Source organism: Lathyrus oleraceus, chromosome 2 (assembly GCF_024323335.1).
Source record: "Lathyrus oleraceus cultivar Zhongwan6 chromosome 2, CAAS_Psat_ZW6_1.0, whole genome shotgun sequence".
In the NCBI taxonomy this organism is placed as follows: Eukaryota; Viridiplantae; Streptophyta; class Magnoliopsida; order Fabales; family Fabaceae; genus Lathyrus; species Lathyrus oleraceus.
In genome coordinates this window covers 338,349,810-338,369,913 of record NC_066580.1, presented here as the reverse complement: position 1 = coordinate 338,369,913, position 20,104 = coordinate 338,349,810, and the positions used below count along the sequence as shown (strand labels likewise).

The 20,104-nt window shown below is 36.2% G+C and overlaps 2 protein-coding genes, 2 long non-coding RNA genes and 1 pseudogene across 5 annotated transcripts; all 5 read left to right on the top strand.

Annotated features, from left to right (window-relative positions):
* On the top strand, window positions 1–797 carry LOC127119402 (uncharacterized). The gene is made up of 3 exons (XR_007802801.1): window positions 1–225; window positions 320–636; window positions 720–797. It is a non-coding gene; the product is annotated as an uncharacterized LOC127119402 (long non-coding RNA).
* A 313-nt stretch (window positions 798–1,110) lies between these two features.
* Window positions 1,111–2,622, top strand: LOC127123128 (uncharacterized). Its single transcript, XM_051053382.1, has 6 exons — window positions 1,111–1,254; window positions 1,348–1,605; window positions 1,698–1,769; window positions 1,849–2,144; window positions 2,237–2,419; window positions 2,508–2,622. The coding sequence occupies exons 1-6, from the start codon at window positions 1,111–1,113 to the stop codon at window positions 2,620–2,622; spliced, it is 1,068 nt and encodes a 355-aa protein (XP_050909339.1).
* A 48-nt stretch (window positions 2,623–2,670) lies between these two features.
* On the top strand, window positions 2,671–3,634 carry LOC127119401 (uncharacterized). Its single transcript, XR_007802800.1, has 3 exons — window positions 2,671–2,774; window positions 2,864–2,959; window positions 3,060–3,634. It is a non-coding gene; the product is annotated as an uncharacterized LOC127119401 (long non-coding RNA).
* Window positions 3,635–6,463: 2,829 nt separating this feature from the next.
* On the top strand, window positions 6,464–9,820 carry LOC127119400 (DNA polymerase lambda). Of its 2 annotated transcripts, none has more exons than XM_051049634.1 (9): window positions 6,464–6,986; window positions 7,225–7,404; window positions 7,500–7,553; window positions 7,842–7,930; window positions 8,136–8,259; window positions 8,624–8,704; window positions 9,042–9,109; window positions 9,357–9,441; window positions 9,507–9,820. In XM_051049634.1, exons 3-9 carry the CDS (start codon window positions 7,509–7,511, stop codon window positions 9,603–9,605), a joined length of 591 nt encoding a protein of 196 aa, XP_050905591.1. In that variant the 5' UTR covers window positions 6,464–6,986; window positions 7,225–7,404; window positions 7,500–7,508; the 3' UTR covers window positions 9,606–9,820. The 2 variants fall into 2 exon arrangements, with proteins under 2 accessions (XP_050905591.1, XP_050905592.1); XM_051049635.1 differs by having other exon boundaries at window positions 6,485–6,986; window positions 8,136–8,226.
* Window positions 9,821–15,149: 5,329 nt separating this feature from the next.
* On the top strand, window positions 15,150–17,606 carry LOC127123127 (putative disease resistance protein RGA3; annotated as a pseudogene).
* The last annotated feature ends 2,498 nt before the right edge of the window (window positions 17,607–20,104 follow it).

The following is a 20,104-nucleotide window of genomic DNA, read 5'->3' as shown; positions in this document are numbered from 1 at the left end:
ATTACACGAGGCATCACTATTATGAAGAGTATCATTCGTGATAGAGATAAAGCAGTAACATATAATGTAAATTGGAATGCTGATAACCAACTAATTGGGTCTAATGCTGCAAAGTTGGCAAGCTACATTGGTACACTTGTTCGTATGCACATTCCAATCACTGCTACAAGATGGAGTAATAAAGAGTTGGGTAGCGCTAAAGATAAGATTTGGACTGAGATACTGGTACAATATATGATTGTTTATATTTTCTTTATATTGACGATAATGTGTTTAAATTACTTATACTAACACACTCTATTCCAATATTTTTTCGTAGAGGTCTTTTAACATTGAAGATACAACTATCCGAAAAAAGTATATACTTCAATTGGCCGGAAAAAGACACAGAGGGTGGAGAACGTTTTTAACAAACAAGTATCTTAAGGACAAAGAAATTTTTTTGTTGAATATGATCCGGAATATCCAGTGAAGTATGCGATCTTCATTACAGAAGAAGAATGGGTTGCTTTTGTAGCCCAAAGAAGAGACGAAAATTTCAAGAAAGTGAGTGCCACAAATCGCGAGAGAGCGTCAAATCCCACGTATGCATACAAAAAAGGGCGTTTGGGATATGCACGCTTAGAGGAAAAAATTGTAAGTATACAAAAATGCTACGATCTTATTAATTGTCTCAATGTGTTATAATTGATTATCTTATTATTTGTGTCAATGCGTAGTTAGACGAGACGAAAAGTGACGCAACATCACTTCCGCCACATGTTTTGTGGAAAGAAGCTCGTGTGGGAAAGGATGGAACTGTTAGGGATGACGTTCAACATATTTATGATGAATGTGTAAGTAGAACATTGTGTCTTTAATTAAATCAAAAGTTTAATAATATATAATTAATTTTTTATCTCCACTAATAATTTCCGATATGTAAATGAATTTCAGGAGACCCTATCTCAATCGATAAGCACAGCTGAGGACCAGGAGAACAGGAGCGTACTTAGTAGAGCACTAAATGTTCCTGAGTATCCCGGTCGGGTGAGGGGTAAAGGGCATGGTTGTACTCCAACTTCCTTGTATAAGAATCCAAGGAGAAGAAATTCTAGCAATCAAGAAGTGATGGAGACGTTGCAGGCATTACAAGCGCAAGTTCTTCAATTGCAAAAGGATAATGAGAGATATAGGTGTATGGAAAAGTGCAGTTCACAGTTGAAAGAAACTAGTGAGAAAGCCAGTATCAATTGTCAAAATAAATTTCCCGAGGTAATTATATATGTTATTTTGAAATTAAAATAGCACATTTATGTTAATTGAAATATATACACATTAAAAGTGACATATTTATTATTGGTTTAGGGCATTTCATCTTGTCAGCTATACTTATCGTCACCGACTTATCGCCTAGTTGGTAAGGGAAAAGTGCACAACACTTCGGGAGATTTACTTCACCATAGACCGCTCCCGGATGGACACCTTAAAGTATCGGTTGATGTTGTATTAGATAAGGATGCGTTGCTACCGATACCTGACATTGTTTCAGAGACAACATTGTTGCGAGATGCAATAGGATCATTTGTTGCATGGCCCTTGGATCTCATTTTCATTGATGATGAGGTATGTTGAATTCAAAAACCACTATGAATCTTTTAGTATTCAAATGTCAATTCTGAACCGTTAAGTTAATTTTTTTTACATGGTAATTTTAGACGCCTACAAAACCCGCATCTAAGGATAAAGGGATTTTGCGGCACAACGAGTCTGTTGCATCACAAAAAGAGGTATATTGAAAGTGTTAATTATATGATCCGAATCAAAAATGCATGATTTTATAATTTACCTATGTTATATGATTTATAGGTATTTGCTCAAGGGTCACAACAACTGAGCCAGAAAATTGGTAGTCGACAGAAAAACAAAAGGGATCTTCCAGTGACTTCTTTGCCAAAAAAAGGTGCTTTTGTGCCTCGATACCAGATATCTCTTGAAACACTTGTTGACTCATCAGATATGGCAACAGCTGGTGCTATTCGCTTACTGGATATGGAGGAAGATATCTTTGGTTATTCATGCACTGAAACAGTCGGAAAAGAAGATCTGGAACATATTTTTCGGCATCAAGAATTAGGCGTCGGTGTTATACACACATACATCCGGTAATCCGATCTATATATTATTTAATTACTTGAACAATTTATTTACACATTTCAATAAAAATAGTCTAATGTTTATTATGTTTTTATTGAAGGTTCTTGTATGACAATTTCATGCGCGGGAATGATCAATTGTCAAACAGATTCCGTTTCGTGTCTTCCTCCCTGGTTAACAAAGCATTAATTTGTAGGGAACCGGATTCATGTAGAGAGTACTTAGTCAAGAGATTCATGGCCAGCAGTACAAACAACTTGTATCTTTGGCCGTATAATTCAGGGTTAGATTTTAATTCTAAGTTTATTCTAATCTTTAATTGTTTCTTTTACGTAAAAAATTTCCATATAAACTTTTGTTTTAATTTATAGGTGTCACTGGTTGTTGCTTGCTATTGATCCTTTAAAAGAAGTGGTATATTTTCTGAATTCGATAGATGGTGAATGGACAAATTATCCGGATATGAAGCAATTAGTTGATACGTAAGTGAGACTGTTCTAAATATTCGTGTATATTTATGTGAGATTGTTCTAAATATATGTTTTTATTTTGTTAGATCAATAAAAGTGTTCCGATCTCAAAGACAAGCTCGAGTACCACGTACTAAATCCAGCAACATTACGTGGATAAAAGTGCAGGTACTTTAATTTTCACAATTTTGCTTATAATAGTGATGCTACTTGATAAGAAAAGATAACTATACATTCTTATTTATTTTTCTATGTAGTGTCCTCTACAGCGCAACGGTATCGATTGCGGATACTTTGTAATGAGGTTTATGAGGGAAATCATTAATATGAATCAAATAGAGATTCCAATCACGGTATGGATTTATAACTTAGGATTTGTTTTAATATTTATCGAATATTTCATATTATTTATTACTTTTAACTAAATCATGCATATTATGTTTTGTTATGTAGTACTTTGATGAATACAAGTGTGCTCATTACACGAGACTGCAGTTGGAACAAATCAAGGAGGAATTGTGTCAATATTTTATTGTGAAAAGATTAATTAGTATATAATGGTTTCAAAATAACATGAATACTTTGATGAAGAATGGTTTCTGGTTGGCAAGTGTATAGTTCTTTATATTTTTAACAGATTAGTTATGACTCCAAATAGGCCGTATAACATATTAGTTTTGACTTGTGTATAGTTCTTTATAATTTTAGTGATATCTTTAATTTCATGGATAGATTAATGTGTTCATTCTTGTGTTGGTTTGCTTTAAAAAATTACAAATGCTTGAATTATGACTCCAAATGTGTTCAGTGCCTATCTATCCTTGTGTTGGTTTGCTTTCATGGATAGATTATGACTCCAAATGCTTGAATTAGAGAGGCTTGATTTACAGGTTTATGGGATTATTCCCAAAAAATATTACAGGTTGAAATGGTAGGCTTAAACTGAAGGCAGCGTTTTGTTATTTTACTAGAGGAAAAGACAGCGCTTTTTACTAAAAAGCGCTGCTAAAGGTTGTCAATAGAGAGCGCTTTTTAGTAAAAAGCGCTGCTATAGGTTGTCAATAGAGAGCGCTTTTTACTAAAAAGCGCTGCTATAGGTTGTCAATAGAGAGCGCTTTTTAGTAAAAAGCGCTGCTATAGGTGGTATATAGACAACCTTTAAGAGCGCTTTTTACTCAAAAGCGCTGTTAAAGGTTGTCAATAGAGAGTGCTTTTTAGTAAAAAGCGCTCTTAAAGGTTGTCTATATACCACCTTTAGCAGCGCTTTTTACTAAAAAGCGCTCTTATTGACAACCTTTAGCAGCGCTTTTTAGTAAACAAAAAGCGCTGCTAAAACCTATAGCAGCGCCACCTACGGCAGCGCTTTTAAGCGCTTTTAAAGGCCAAAAAAAGCGCTCTCATAGGTCTTTTTTGGCGTAGTGCATCTGATTGTTAGAATTCAGCACAATGGTACGGATCGTTAACTGCATTAAAACCACCGGATAGATTAACTGAATTACCTAGATGAGACACTGCCATACCAGAGTATTCATCAAAAAAGACTTCAAATATGAATCCAATTTGGTTTTCAAATATTATGCATCACTAGTATCATAAATCCTAGCTGCCATCCGTACCACAAGCTTCAATTTACATCTAGGGTCTAATACCATTGCAATCAATAACAACATGTTAAGGTGGTCAGATTTTCCCCAATATTTATTGTACTTTGCCTTCATCTTTATAGCCATTGACCTTACCTTTTGATCTTCCGAATTACACATGTTCAGAATGCTTCTTCCAACACCAAAAACCTCAAGCATATACATGTTTCTTGTCACATAAGAAGATCCTGAAATACGCTCTGTAGCTTCATGAAATATCTATAGAAATGGAAGGATTAACTCAACATGCTTCCAATCTTCCAGTCTAGGCACTCCTTTGTCCTTACTCATTTCATTAAAATATTTCGATCTCTGAATTCTAACTCTGTAAAGGTCTTATTATGTTTTAATGGACCCTTTAACATTAGATATGTTGAGTTCCACCGAGTCTCACAATCTCTCCCAACATAACATTTATATCCAATTGTTTCATGATCAATACATTTCTTAAATCTCTGAAACCTCGAAGGAGTACGCCTCACATACCTCACCGCTGCACGAATTCTTACAATAGAATCATCAACTTCTTTCATCCCATCCTTTACAGTAAGGTTTAATATGTGGCACAACAACGTGTATGAAGGTATTCTCCATTCAAAACTATGCCATTCTGAGAGTGGAGCCATCTTTTGAGATGTTGAATTCCAACGTCATTTGAAGATGCATTGTCCACGGTAACACTAAGCACACGATTTAGTTCCCAACCATTTAAGCACTTCTTAACTGTTTTGGCCATAATATCTCCTGTGTAGTCCGTGACTTGAGTAAAATTCAAAATATTTTTTTGTAGCTTCCAATTGTTATCAATGTAATGCCCTGTGAGACACATGTAATTAGAGTCTTGGGTAGATGTCCATGTGTCTGTAGTGATACAAACTCGGTGACAATTTTGTGACAAAATAGTCTTCATCTTCGCTTTCTCCACGTCCCAATTCTTCAAAATATCACGTGCCAGTGTATTGCGTGATGGGAACTAAAATTTTGGTTGTAAGCCATAAAAGAACCTATGTAAATATGGATGCTCTACCTTTTGAAACGGAAGTTCCATGGCTACAAACATTTTTGTCAAGTCCATTCGACTAACTTCTTGGTCAAATTTGGGAACCGAAGGGGATGAATTAACAATCGCCTCAACTACTTGACTATTACTCGCCCCGACATATCTTTTGCTGTTCAACAAGTAAGTCAATTCATGCATTCTCCTCGCCATCTTCATTTGGTTGCGGTTCGTCGTATAATTCGCTACTTAAAGGGAACCTCTCACCGCGGATTATTCTTTTCCGTTGGAATTTCTCTTCAGTTGAGTGCTTATAGTGATGCTGATTGGATAGGGTGTCCTGATACTCGTCGATCTGTTACTGGTTGGTGCATGTTTCTTGGTTCTTCATTGATCTCTTGGAAAAGTAAGAAGCAAGCAAGAGTTTCTAAATCTTCTACTGAATCAGAGTATCGTGCCATGTCTGCTGCTTGTTCAGAAATACTTTGGCTTCGTGGTCTTTTGGCTGAACTTGGATTTCCCCGAACAGAGCCAACTTTACTTTATGTTGACAATACAAGTGCCATTCAAAGTGTTGCAAATCCTATTTTTTATGAACGCACCAAACATATCGAAGTTGATTGTCATTCAATACGTGATGCCTACGATGATCGAATAATATCACTTCCTCACGTCAGTACTCAGTTGCAGGTTGCAGATATTCTTACCAAGGTTGTTCCACGCCCACGACATCAGTTTCTTGTTAGCAAATTGATGCTCCTTGACCCGCCGCATCAATTTGAGGGGGGATGTTAATAAGGAAATAATCAAACACATTTATTGTAAATAATTTACATTCATAGAATAGAAAATTAGTCATTAAGAGTTGTAATTAGTTGTGATTAGTCATTATGAGTTGTAATTACCGACACTATTATATATAGTATCAAATGCAATGAGAAAGGCATCAAGCCAGAATTTCTAACACTTCCCTCCTCAGCTAAATTAAGATCCTCCTCAGCTAAATTGTCATCTATCTCTAGTAATAACCTTTAGCTATTCTATGAGCCTCGTTGTCTGGTCAGGACTTAGGTATTCTGATCCTCGAGTAGTATAGGGTCCCTTAGTACTTGGGTGTTTGTCTAAAATGGTATTCGAGGGAGTCGACCGGCCAGAAAAAGGTTGAATGAAGCATTGTAAAGTGAAGCCTCTGAGATGTTTTCTCTTAGGTGCAGTGCTATAATATTAATAGGGACTTGGTTATGAACATGGAGATCCTAGGCCCTGTACCGAGTAGTATGCGATGCTTAGTGAAATACTTAAGTGGTTTGGTTTTTCTCCCTTGACAATTAGCTTATAAGGGAGGGATTTTTCTAGTGCATGGGTGCCTATCATTTTCATTGCAGAATAAAAGTGCACATGTTGTTATTTAGATACTAGTCTGATAATTTCTGTGTGCTATGATTCTTTCCATTTTTAGAAAGCTGGGTTCCAATGTTCAATTATGCTTCTTATTACTAACTTCTTTTATCAACTTTTTAAAATTGACTTTATTCATTGTTGACAAATGACTCTTCATTGCTAATACAAACATCTGCATTTGATCCTCAATAAGACATCTGTGCCTTTTCCTTTGTACATATTGAGCAACTTGTTTGGGTCAGGTAATAGACAAAAAATTGTTTTTACTGTGTTCAGATTCAGGAGATAATCACTACTGGGAAGTTATCGAAATTGGAACACTTTGAAATTGATGAAAAGGTATTTAGTACTTGGCCTTTTTAAACACTCTTGGTCATATTTATTTAATTTTATAACTTACTGTCCTACTGATTGGCATTTTGTTATTCTTATCTTTTATTGGTTAGTTGATTGATATATAATAGGAAATAACATATATTCCATAAAATAGGTGCAAACAATATCTTTATTTGGAAAAGGTATATTTTTGACATTTTAATTGCAATCTTGTGCCTTATTTGATTCAATTCAACTGTAGGTGCAAACAATATCTTTATTTGGAGAAGTTTGGGGTGTAGGCCCAGCCACAGCTCTGAAATTGTATGACAAAGGACACCGTACATTAGACGATCTTAGGAATGATGATTCACTTACAAATGCACAGAAGTTAGGATTGAAATACTTTGATGATATTAGGCAACGGGTTCCACGCCATGAGGTATGTCCGGTGGTACCTTTTATTTGCTATTATTTCCCAAAAAAGGAACTTGTTTTATTTTACCTAAAATCATTGTTCTCTTTTTGATTCGATAGGTTCAAGAGATGGAACAAATTTTGCAGAAAGTTGGGGAGGATGTTTTACCTGGGGTGAGCACTTCAAAGTTTTCTTCATAAATAGCAGTTTGAACAATAATAATGGTCATTAGTGCCATTTTAATAATTAATAATTTTTTTTTTGACCATTGGCCTAGTCGCCAACACATGTTTTGACCCGAGATTCCATATAAAATATCCTACAGCCAAACCACTAGGCTGGACGAATAGTTAATAATTTTCTCTTCCCCAATTTTTTAAAAGTATTTTTATCAGGTGACCCCTGATTTAGAATTGAAGCATTACATTGAAACCTGGTTACTCTGCTTCTGATTCAATTAGGTTATCATTATTTGTGGAGGATCATATCGACGTGGGAAAGCTACTTGTGGGGACATTGATATCATTATAACACATCCTGATGGAACAAGGTATTGCTTGGTTTTTATATAGTGTATTCACTGGGAAATATGCAGTTATACTGTATTCAACTGAAAGTATGCATTTCAATCAACACATGTCATTTTCATCGTGGTTTTTGAAAATGTGATCAACAATCATTCTACACTTCTCTTTTACTTGTGCAATATTTTTTCTCATGCTGAGAGGCTCACTAGATTTGTTCATGTGTTGCAGTCACAAAGGATTTTTGCCCAAGTTTGTAAAGTGTTTAAAGGATATGAATTTCCTGAGGGAGGATTTAATTTTCAGTACCCACAGTGAAGAGGTAGTGTTGGCTTTTGCTTTTTCTCTACCCATGGTATTTTATTTGGCTGACTATGCGTTCCTGTTAAACATAGATAGCATTGTGAGTCATTAATTGGTATTATCCTAAATAGGCATGTACATGGATTTGAAACATGCATAAGTGTTGTAAAATATTAAAAATTGCTAATATTAAAATCAGGAGCATGTAATCATTTGATTTTAATATTAAAATTGTAATATACACCATGAATCTAATATAAACCATCATCCTATAGCTTTATCTTCCTTTGATTTTAAATGATTAATTATAGCTAAAAACATGCATTATTCAAATCCAATCAATACTGATATTTTTGTGTGTAAGTCACTTTGGTAGATGTTTCTGCAGTAACCTTCCCATATATGCATGCACACAGGGCACTGATTCTGGTGTTGACACATACTTTGGTTTTTGCACTTATCCTGGACGGGAGTTGCGGCATCGTATTGATTTAAAGGTGACATATGGTCTCTTCATAGAATGACTGATGAAGGCTGCTGGTAGTCAAAAAAGTTTCTTATTTCGTTTTCCTTCTGACATATATAGCATTGTAAATATTGTTGTAGAGTTGTAGTTGCATGCTTTTTTATATGATACTTCAGTTCATACTTTTGTAATGTTTTTCAATTTCTCTCGTTTTGTCAAAATACTTACCAATTAATCATCGAATACTGTGGTAAAATGTAAATGTGATACTCTATTGTTCATATTTTTCGTTGTAGTTTGTTGCTTAGTCCAGACTTATTATTTATGGACATTTCAGAAGTGCATGTGATGGATTAATGTATTGGCAGGTATACCCAAGAGACATATATACTTTCGGACTTGTAGCTTGGACCGGAAATGATGTATTAAATAGGAGGTATGCTTGCTTCCTTTTGAACTGAACTTTCCATTGTCATTGTGGCTGAAAGAAATAGATATCTTTCCAAAAAAAGCTACCAATATTGCATTTTCATCTTCCTTATTTAAAAAATGGAGGCTTCTGTATTCCTACTTTCTGTTAGAAATTTGATGGAATATCGGGTGTTTATCTATTTCATTGATTTCTTTAAATCAATAGTTGGCGAGTTATGTTGCTTTTCCTCCTTTTGGGTGTTCGGGTGCAGGTTGAGGCTGCAAGCAGAATCTAGAGGATTTAGGCTTGATGATACAGGGTTCTTTCCAGCTATTCAAGGCTCTGGTGGCAAACGGGTATGGCCTTTTCTAATTACGAAAAAGATTAAAACGATTATATTCTGATTCACTTGATTTTGCAGGGCACAAAAGGTACTGCAAATATGAAATTATATACCGAAAGGGAGGTGTTTGATTTCCTGGGTTTTCCTTGGCTTGAACCACATGAAAGAAATCTCTAAATACCGGAATAGTTTGGTTAGTCTTCTAGAAGTATGAGATACAGCGTCGTCTTGCGATACTGGGAAGTGGTGTCTAGCTTGATTTTGGTGGGCTCTGAAATCCAATGCTTTGTAAATATATATGTAGGAAGGATACCAGATTACAATTCTGGCGTCATCTTCAAAAGATCGTGTACACAAAAATAGATCAATAGGATGAATGCTGTTTTTGTTTCCGAGCTTTGTTTAAAATGTATTAAGTGTTGAAGATTAGCACATATCAAATCATAATCATTTGATTATCATTTGTTAAGCTGTTACTAAACAGCGGTGTAAATATATTTATTCTCTATTATTATTATTTTCTTATTTAGGTAGCAACAATTATAGGGAGTTATTTCTCTGTTTATTAACAAGTTAGTACAACTTGTTGTATCCTATTTATACTTTACAATGTAATAGTTCCTATCACGATGAAATATACAATATATTTCTATATGGTATCAGAGCACAAGATCTGAACCATCCCTAAATCGTGAGCACCACCCATGGCAGATACTAAAACAGAAAATTCAGCCAACAGTTTGGCTGAAGGACATGCTCTTCCTATCACTGGTCACAAATTGAATGGTCAGAATTACAATCAATGGGTGCGCTGAGTCAAAATCTACCTTCAAGAAAAAGGGAAGGAAGGTTATATCACAGGAGACTCCAAGTGTCCAAAAAAGGGGGATTCAAACCTCGAAAAATGGTAACTAGAAAACAGTCTAGTAATGTCATGGCTGCTAAACACCATGACAAATGAAATTGGAGAAAATTTCATGTACTATGACACTGCCAAAGAGATGTGGGATGCCGTAAAGGAAATCTACTCTAATGTCGACAATACATCTGCAATTTTTGAAATCAAGAGCATACTCCATGATTTGCGTCAAGATGACCGCTCAGTCACAGAGTATTTTAATACTCTCAATCGTCACTGGCAGCAACTGGATGTATATGATGAAGTTGAATGGAGTTGCACGGAGGACAAAAAGAAGTACAAAGAATTGGTGGAGAAAGATAGAGTATACAAATTTCTATTAGGTTTGAACACAGAACTTGATGAAGTTCGTGGGAGAATCCTTGGAACCAAACCTCTTCCAAAAATTCGAGAAGCATTCTCGGAAATACGAAGAGAGGAGAGCAGGAGAAAAGTGATGCTTGGAAAATCCAGTGCAGTCCCATCTATAGAAGGATCTGCAATGGCAGCAAGGGGAGATCAGCGTTCTTTCCAAAAGAAAACTCGGCATTGGTGTGACCACTGCAAGAAACCGGGTCATACCAAGGAGACATGCTGGATCATTCATGGAAAGCCATCAGAGCTAAAATGGATTAAAAACCGGGACAACAGGGGGAACACAGCTGATGTAAATTCTCACTCATCACCATTCAACAAGGAGCAGATGGAAGCCTTACAAAAAATGCTTCAACAAACAATTGGTACAGCTACTGTGGCACAAAAAGGTAATCTTTTTCATGCTCTAAACACTAGCATGGGAAAATAAAATTCATGGATTATTGACTCAGGAGCATCTGATCACATGATTGGAGATTTGACTGTCTTTGATAGCTATTCTCCATGTCAAAATAATTTGACTGTTCGAATTGCTGATGGTACCCTTTCTAAGGTCATGGGTAAAGGTTCAGTCATTATTTCACAAAATATTACTCTTAGTTCAGTATTGTATGTGCCTAAACTTGATTGTAACTTGCTGTCCATCAGTAAACTTACAAAGGATTTGAAGTGTATCACTAAATTCTTTCCTAACTTGTGTGAATTTTAGATTTTGGAGTCGGGGAGGACGATTCACAATGCTAAAGAATGTGCTGGACTCTATATCCTTCAGGCTGAAGCATCTAAACCAGAATCTGAGGCAACCTCTTGCGCTGTAGTTTCTGCATGTAGTGAAAATTCTACAATGCTGTGGCACTATAGACTAGGCCACCCAAAATTTATGTACTTGAAAAAAATGCTTCCTAAAGTATTCAATAAAAATCAGAAGTTGTTTCAATGTGAAATTTGTCACTCGTCCAAACATACACGCAGCCCCCACCCACCTCAACCCTATAAACCTTCCCAACCTTTTTATGTTATTCATAGTGATGTATGGGGACCATCGCGAGTCAGAAATGTAACTGGATCAAGATGGTTTGTCACCTTTATTGATGACCACACACGGATCACTTGGGTCTACCTTATGAAAGACAAATCAGAAGTTGGTAGAATATTTGAATGTTTCCGTACCATGGTGCAAACACAATTTCAAAGCAAGATTAGAGTGCTTAGGAGTGATAATGGTCGTGAGTTATATAATTCTGCACTAAGCTCATACTTTACGCAACATGGAATAATACGCCAAACCTCATGTGTGGATACACCTCAGCAGAACGGGGTTGCCGAGAGAAAGAATAAACACCTCCTAGAAGTAACCCGATCTCTCATGCTAGCTACAAATGTCCCTAACCATTTTTGGGGAGAAGCTGTCCTCTTTGCAACCTATCTAATAAACAGAATGCCTTCCCGAATCCTTAACTTTCATACGCCTTACTCCACTCTCCAAACCTTATACCCAACCAATCGCATCCTTACATCTATTCCTTTGAAAATATTTGGATGCACAACCTTTGTCCATAATTTTGATCCCCAACGCAGTAAACTTGACCCGAAATCCATTAAATGCATATTCCTCGGCTACTCTCCTCACCAAAAGGGATACAAATGTTATTCACCTCAAAACAAAAAATTCTACCACACCATGGATGTAACTTTTTTTGAGAATCAACCATATTATCCCAAAGTTGGCATTCAGGGGGAGAACATCTATCCAATTAAAGTGGTAGAATCCCAACTTTTGGAACTTGAGCTAACTGAACCCCATCTCACTGCAGAGGCATCAAAACCTACACCTAAACCAAATGAAAATGCAACAGAAACTGCAGAACCTACACATGGACCAGAAGAAACTACGTTAGAAAATGTAGAGGAAATTGCAGTAGAAACTACATCCCCTACAACAGAAACTGCACCAGAAAACAACGTGAAAGTGTACTCCAGGAAGAGCAAGAAAGGAATAAAGTCCTGCACAACTCCAAGGCAGAACCAAGAAACCTCCAAGACTCTAGAAAATGACGTTCCCTCAGGTAATACTGCTCCTAACTCTGTGAATGTTGATGACATTAATATTCCTATTGCTTTGAGAAAAAAATGTAAGATCGTGTACTAAACATCCCATTGAAAGATTTGTATCTTATGGAAAATTGTCCCAGAGTTATAAAACGTTTGTAACAGCCCTTGACAATACACATATTCCAAGCAACATCCATGAGGCACTCCAAAATTCTGAATGGGCAGCAGCCGTAACTGAAGAGGTTCAGGCCTTAATTAAGAATGACACTTGGGAGATCACAAGCCTACCATCAGGGAAGAAGCCGGTAGGATGCAAATGGATATTCTCCATGAAGTATAATGCAGATGGGAGTGTAAATCGGTACAAAGCTCGACTTGTAGCAAAGGGATTTACTCAATCATATGGAGTAGACTATGAAGAGACTTTTGCACCGGTGGCCAAACTGAACTTAGTTAGAGTTATTCTCTCTTTGGCTGCAAATTTAGATTGGCCACTCCATCAACTAGATATCAAGAATGTCTTCTTAAATGGTGACCTAGAAGAGGAAGTTTATATGCAGATTCCTCCTGGACTTGAATCATCCAGCACCGCAATATATGGTGTGCAGGCTCCGAAAATCCCTTTATGGCCTCAAGCAGTCTCCAAGGGCGTGGTTTGATAGATTGACTCGAGTTGTAAAGAAAGACGGGTTCAACCAATTCCAATCAGATCACACTATGTTTGTTAAACACTCCATGGAAGGAAAGGTAGCTTTGTTTATTGTTTATGTTGATGATATCGTTATTACATGAAATGATTATGATCAAATTGATCATTTAAAGGGACTCTTGGCAAAGGAATTTGAAGTTAAGGACTTGGGATAACTGAAGTATTTTTTAGGGATGGAAGTTGCTCGAACAAAGGAGGGTATCTATGTATCACAAAGGAAATACACCCTTGACTTACTTCAAGAAACTGGAATGCTAGGGTGCAAGGCAGCTAATACACCAATAGAACAAATAAAAGGAAGAGAAGATGAAAGTCCACCAGCCGACAAAGATAGATATCAAAGTTTAGTTGGGAAACTAATCTACCTATCTCACACTAGGCCCGACATTGGGTTCGCTATAAGCTTGGCTAGTCGCTACATGTCAAATCCAACTGAGTCTAACATGAAAATGGCGAATAGAATCCTCCAATATCTCAAAGGCACACCAGGCCGAGGCCTCCACTTCAAGAGGAATTCAAACAGGGACATTGAAGTTTATACAGATTTAGATTGGGCAGGATGCTCCACAGACAGAAAATCGACTGCAGGCTATTGTTCATTTGTGTGGGGGAACCTAGTAACTTGGAGAAGCAAGAAACAATCTGTAGTGGCGAGGAGTAGTGCAGAAGCAGAATTTAGAGCTATAGCCCTAGGTATTTGTGAAGGAATGTGGCTTAAGAGCATGCTAGATGAAATCAAAATTCATGTGAACCATTCTGTGAGGTTACTATGTGATAACAAAGCTACTATAAGCATTGCAAAGAACCCAGTCCAACATGATAGAACAAAACATGTGGAAATTGACCGACACTTCATTAAAGAAAAAATTGATCAGAAGATTATAAATATTGATCATGTCCCATCATGCAAGCAAACTGCAGATATCCTAACCAAGGCTCTTCCAAGGAATACTTATGAAAATATCAAATCCAATCTGGGTATGATAGACATCTACCACCCAGATTGAGGGGGAGTGTTGAAGATTAACACATATCAAATCATAATCATTTGATTATGATTTGTTAAGCTGTTACAAAACAGTGGTGTAAATAGATTTATTCTCTATTATTATTATTTCTCTGTTTATTAACAAGTTAGTACAACTTGTTGTATCCTATTTATACCTTACAATGTAATAGTTCCTATCACGATGAAATATACAATATATTTCTATATTAAGTTTAACATTATGACTACACTTTGAAACATAGTGAGATTGGATCAAAATGAAGGAATGAGTGTTAAAATATGCTGATCCTATTCAGTTTTCCAAGTGTTCCAGATATTTACCATGTTTTACTTGAATTTTTTCATGATATATTTCTATTCCCTCGAAGTCTTGCGAGCCTAAAGTCTAGGAAAGTTAAATTAAACAAAGTGATATTTACCATGTTTTACTTGAATGTTCAATAATTCTTTCCAGTCAACAGTCCTTTGAAAACACATTCATAAGATCTAAAACAAAAATTTGCTGTTTAGAGACCAATTTAATGATCAAATTGTTTCAGTCTCTCCTCTCCAGGGACCAATTTAAAGCCTTATATTTTATTGAGTCTCTAAATCGGTCATTACATGACAGTTTTTATGAGTAATTATAACCATGTAGACTTGGATGAAACTACTGTTCGGATCTTCAAAAGTTACAACATGGCTGAGGCTGTGCTTGAACTTGTGCTTCACAATTTGAGCTCACTTGTTAACAAAGAGCTTGACCTATTATTGGATTTCGATCAATAATTTAATAGTCTTTCAAGTTTGCTCACTACAATCAAAGCTACACTTGAAGACGTTGAAGAAAAACAATTCACTCACTGTGCTATCAATTACTGGCTGCATAAGCTCGAAGATGCTGCTCACGTCCTTGATGACATCTTGGATGAGTGTGCCACTCAAGCTTTGAAGTATGAAGGAGTCAAGGGAAGCCTTTCCAATAAGGTAGAAACCTCTTATCCTCTTTTCATCACAAACATGTTGCTTTCCGTTACAAAATTTCTAAGAAAATGAAGAGGGTATGAGTGACGTCCTTTGACTGGCGCCAAACCACTTCAATCAGTACTCAACCTCAGGTTTATGGAAGAGATGAAGATGATGATAAAGTTATAGCCTTTTGGTTGGTGATGCTTCCGCTTTTGAGGATTTATCTGTCTATCCAACCGTTGGTCTAGGCGGACTTGGAAAAACAACACTGGCCCAACTTATCTTCAATCATGAGAGGATAGTCGATCACTTTGAACTAAGAGTTTGGGTATGTGTTTCTGAAGACTTCAGTTTAAAGAGAATAATAAATGCCATTATAGAATCAACATCTGGACATGCAACTGCTGATATGGATTCAGAGCCACTACAAAGAAGACTTCTCGATTTACTGCAAAGGAAAAGATATTTTTTGTTTTGTATGATTTGTGGGATGATGAACAAGGAAATTGGCAGAGGTTGAAATATGTATTGACATGTGGGGGGAAAGGTACTTCAACTTTGGTCACCACTCGTCTTCCAAAGGTTGCAGCAATCGTGGGAACAATGCCATCTCATAATTTATCAATGCTATGTGAGACTGATTGTTGGGAATTGTTTAAACAACGAGCCTTTGGGACAAATGACGATGAATGGGAAAAGCTTATGGTCATAGGGAAAGAAATAGTAAAAAAGTGTAGGGGAGTTCCTCTTGCCGCATTAGCATTACGAAGTCTTTTGCGTTTTAAAAGAGAAGAAAAAGAGTGGCTCTATGTCTTAGAAAACAAACTATGGAGTTTACAAGGTGAGAACTTATCTTCACGATCTAGCTCAATCTATTATAAAAGAGGTTTGCTGCATTAAAAATGACAATCACATGCCTAACATGTCCGAAAGAATTTGCCATCTTTCAAATTATAGGTTGAAGTCATTTCAGGATGTCGATTCAGTGCAAGTTCGTTTTTGTGTAAGCATGCATTCCATAACATAACATGTTCAAGGAGCCAAGACCCCACAACAAATATTCAATGTGCTTCCAAGGATCCACGACTCCAAATCAAAGAAACCATCACTTGGGTTGCCCAACTTCAAATCTTTGAAGACTTGTATAATTCAAGTGAGTGCTGATGATGATAAACTTTCACCTTAGATATTCAAATGTTATTCTTTACGAGCGATTGACCTCTTTGAGAGAAGAAAAATGTTGCCATATTCAATTGGTCATTTAAAATATCTAAGGTAAATGAATCTTTCTAAGGGTGACTTCCATAGTCTTCCAGAATCCTTGTGTAAGTTGTGGAATTTGCAGATAATTAACTTAGACTACTGTCAGTATCTCCAAGAGCTGCCAAGTAATTTAGTATGCTTGAAAGCCCTTATACGTTTATCATTGAGGGGTTATCAGTCACTCTTATGTTTACCCCTCCATATAGGAAAGATGACTTCCTTGAGAACTTTAAGCATGTATTTTGTTGGAAAAAATAAGGTTACTTTTGGATGAACTAGAATAATTGAACCTTAAAGTAGATCTTTACATCAAACACTTAGAGAGTAAAAAGTGTAATGTATGCCAAGAAAACCAATATGTCGAGAAAGCACTTGAGCCAATTGTTATTGTCTTGGGAGAGAAATGGAGATTAACAGTTACAAGAAAATGTTGAGGAAATTTTGATAGATTTAATAGAATCAGATAGAACTCAAAAGCCAACCCAAATTAAAATTAAAACGCTTTTTCTGATGATTATATATGATGATGATAAATACATATACGTCGACAATGTCAGTGTGTATACCAATGTTTCTGGGTAAAGCTTTCGTGAGTGGATTAACCATTTGATACTTGGATGGAATGTGTATCAACTTGATGAAATCTACATCCACATGTTTTCTAATGAAGTGACAATCTATATCAACGTGTTTGGCTCTTTCATGACTCATTGGATTGCTTGCCATTTGAATTGTGATGTGTTATCACATAATAGTTTAGATGATGGAACATTGATGCCAAATGTTCTTAGGAACTGTTTCAGCCATAGCAACTCAGATGTGAAGATGCAAAAGCCTGTGGGGGATTTTCTTGTTGTGATACAGTTGGCTGCTTCAGCTGGATCTCTGCTTCAGTTGGATTTTCTTGTATTCTGCTTCAGCTGATGATCTTAAGACAGTTGGCTGCTTCAGCTGGATCTCCAAGCCACTAGTGATTCTCCAATGAAGATGCAAAAGCCTGTGGTGGATTTTCTTGTTGTGATACAACTTCCCCAATCTGCATCAGAATAAGCAGAAATATGCAGGGAAGGATTTGAGGAAAACAATATTCCTTGTCCTGGTGTGCCTTTCAGGTACTGTAGGATGTGATTGATCCCACTTAGGTGTGTCTTTCTTGTTTTTTTCATGTAGTGATTGAGTTTATGCACAACATATGAAATGTCAGGCCTGAAAATAGTGAGGTATAGTAATCTACCAATAATTCTTCTATACTGAGAGACATCTTCAAGTAATGGCCCTTCATCATCATTGAAAGATGCACCAGGATCCATAGGAAGTGATAGTGGTTTTGCATCTATGAAACCTGTGTCCATGATGTCATACCCTAATTTTCAACCCTAAGATGCCACCATCATTTGTATCATTTACATGACATCTAGCATCTTTGCACTACTAACCTATTGAAAATACAAAAAGATTTTCTACTTTGTTTGTCTTAAGCTAGGGTTTTGCACCAAGAGCTTTCAAAGATTGATCAATCAAGACTTGGCATGAGTTTTAACATTTCAAACTCCTCATCCTTCCCAAGTAATCAAGTGACTTCCATCAATAAGAATCGATTTCAAGATCATTCCATCTGAAGTTCATCAAGTCATAATTCATTTGACACTCAAAATTAGGGTTTTGGTCAAAGTCAGTTTAATGTTGGCTCTTTGACCAAAGCATGATTCTATGGCTTGAGGCATGATCCAAGGTATTAAAATGTGTACTCATAACCCACTCATACAATTCATATGGCTCAAGAGGTTACGTTCATAAGCAGATGAAAGTTTGAACACAACTAATGAAAAAGTGAACAAATGCTTAAAGTCAAAGTTTGAATTTTAAGATTTTTGGTCAACTATGGACTTTTCAAGTCAAGGATTATGAAAATATGATCATTGAAGTCATTTGATCAAGAGTAAACAAGAAATTTGAGGTTACTTGCAAAAAGGGCAAGATTTGGTTTTGAAAAATTTTCTCTGTTATGAAAAAATACATGTCCAAGTACCCAACTTTCCAAGGCCATAACTTATGATCCAAACCACCATTTTCTTTGCTCCAACGATCATATTAAAGAACTTGCTTAATAATTCAACTTTGTCATAGGTGATAAAACCTCAAAAAATGTACGAATAAGGAGATATGGGGCCATGAAGTGGATGATTCATTTGTTTGTCAAGTGGTAAAACACTTAGTGAAATTTTTAGCATGCTGACCTAGTCAAATGACCAACTTTATACCAGTTTTTCGCCCAGATCCCAACTGATTCAAGAAAAGTGATCAACATGAAAGTTGTATATAATGGTCTTAGCTTTCCAAAATGTCCAAGATCATTATCATATTTGAGCTAGGAGTTTCGAAGAGTTGAAGTTGACTCTCCAAATCTGAATTTTGGGTCATTTTCATGACAAATTCATCATGTAACCTTGAGCCAAAGCTACATGGTCTTGCTTTACAGGCTATCTTTCTTCTAAATATCACCTTAATCATAAGATTACACAAACATTTGATGCATTACACAAGGAATTGAGTCATTAACCAAGTCTTGATGCCATATTTGGAAGATTTTGCAAAAAGCTTCATATCCATTTTGATAAAGGCCAACTTTTCCAACCACTCTTGCATTGAGCTTCTAACTTGTTTCTTATGATCACACTTAACCTCTAAACCAGAATCAACATCCTAAAAGTACCTCTAAGCTCCTTCTTTCACTCCACATTTTCATCATGATCCATTATGTTTTTTGTGCAAAATGAAACCAAGTCACCAAACTAGCATTCTAATTGAACCAAGATTGATTTCTGCAAGTTACATGAACCATATGGAGCCCCTATAAATAGAGAGACAAGCCTCATAACTCAATACACCATAATTGGCACAAAAACTCCATTGTAGCAAATTCTCCAAACCTCAAACTTCCAAATTCCATTGTGCTTGTGTTTTCCCCAAACCAACACTTCAAACAACTTCTGAACATCCATTAGAAGTTGTCTAAACACTTGAACAACTTTTGTAAAAACCCTACCATCATATTCCAAATCACATTTTCATAACTTGCAACTTGATTTGGAAAGGAAGAACCAAGCACTCTCAGCTCAAGCCAGGCATTCAAACACCTTCCTAGAGGTGTAAGGAAGCTGTTCAAATCATAAAATCACATCTGGAACACCCCTACTCCAAAGGACTATTTTCATTTTTGAGGTATGTATTCATTTCTGCAATTTATGATTTAAGGCACCATTTTGCATCATTCTTGTTACCATTACACTTGCCAAGATGTCAGGAACAAAACCCCTATGATCATTGGTCTTAATCGGTGATGTTTGAAATTTAATTTTAAATTCAATTTTTAGGGTTCATATGCATTTTGTTTGATTTCTGGATATTTATGAAAAATAAAT

Coding starts and splice junctions, on each gene's coding strand:
- LOC127119400 (XM_051049634.1), top strand. CDS start 7,509: ATGGAACAAATTTTGCAGAAAGTTGGGGAGGATGTTTTACCTGGG. Junction 8,260..8,623: donor TTGCTTTTTCTCTACCCATG/GTATTTTATTTG, acceptor GCATGCACACAG/GGCACTGATTCTGGTGTTGA. Junction 9,110..9,356: donor AATGATGTATTAAATAGGAG/GTATGCTTGCTT, acceptor GTTCGGGTGCAG/GTTGAGGCTGCAAGCAGAAT.
- LOC127123128 (XM_051053382.1), top strand. CDS start 1,111: ATGGAGACGTTGCAGGCATTACAAGCGCAAGTTCTTCAATTGCAAAAG. Junction 1,255..1,347: donor GTCAAAATAAATTTCCCGAG/GTAATTATATAT, acceptor TTATTGGTTTAG/GGCATTTCATCTTGTCAGCT. Junction 1,606..1,697: donor TCATTTTCATTGATGATGAG/GTATGTTGAATT, acceptor TGGTAATTTTAG/ACGCCTACAAAACCCGCATC.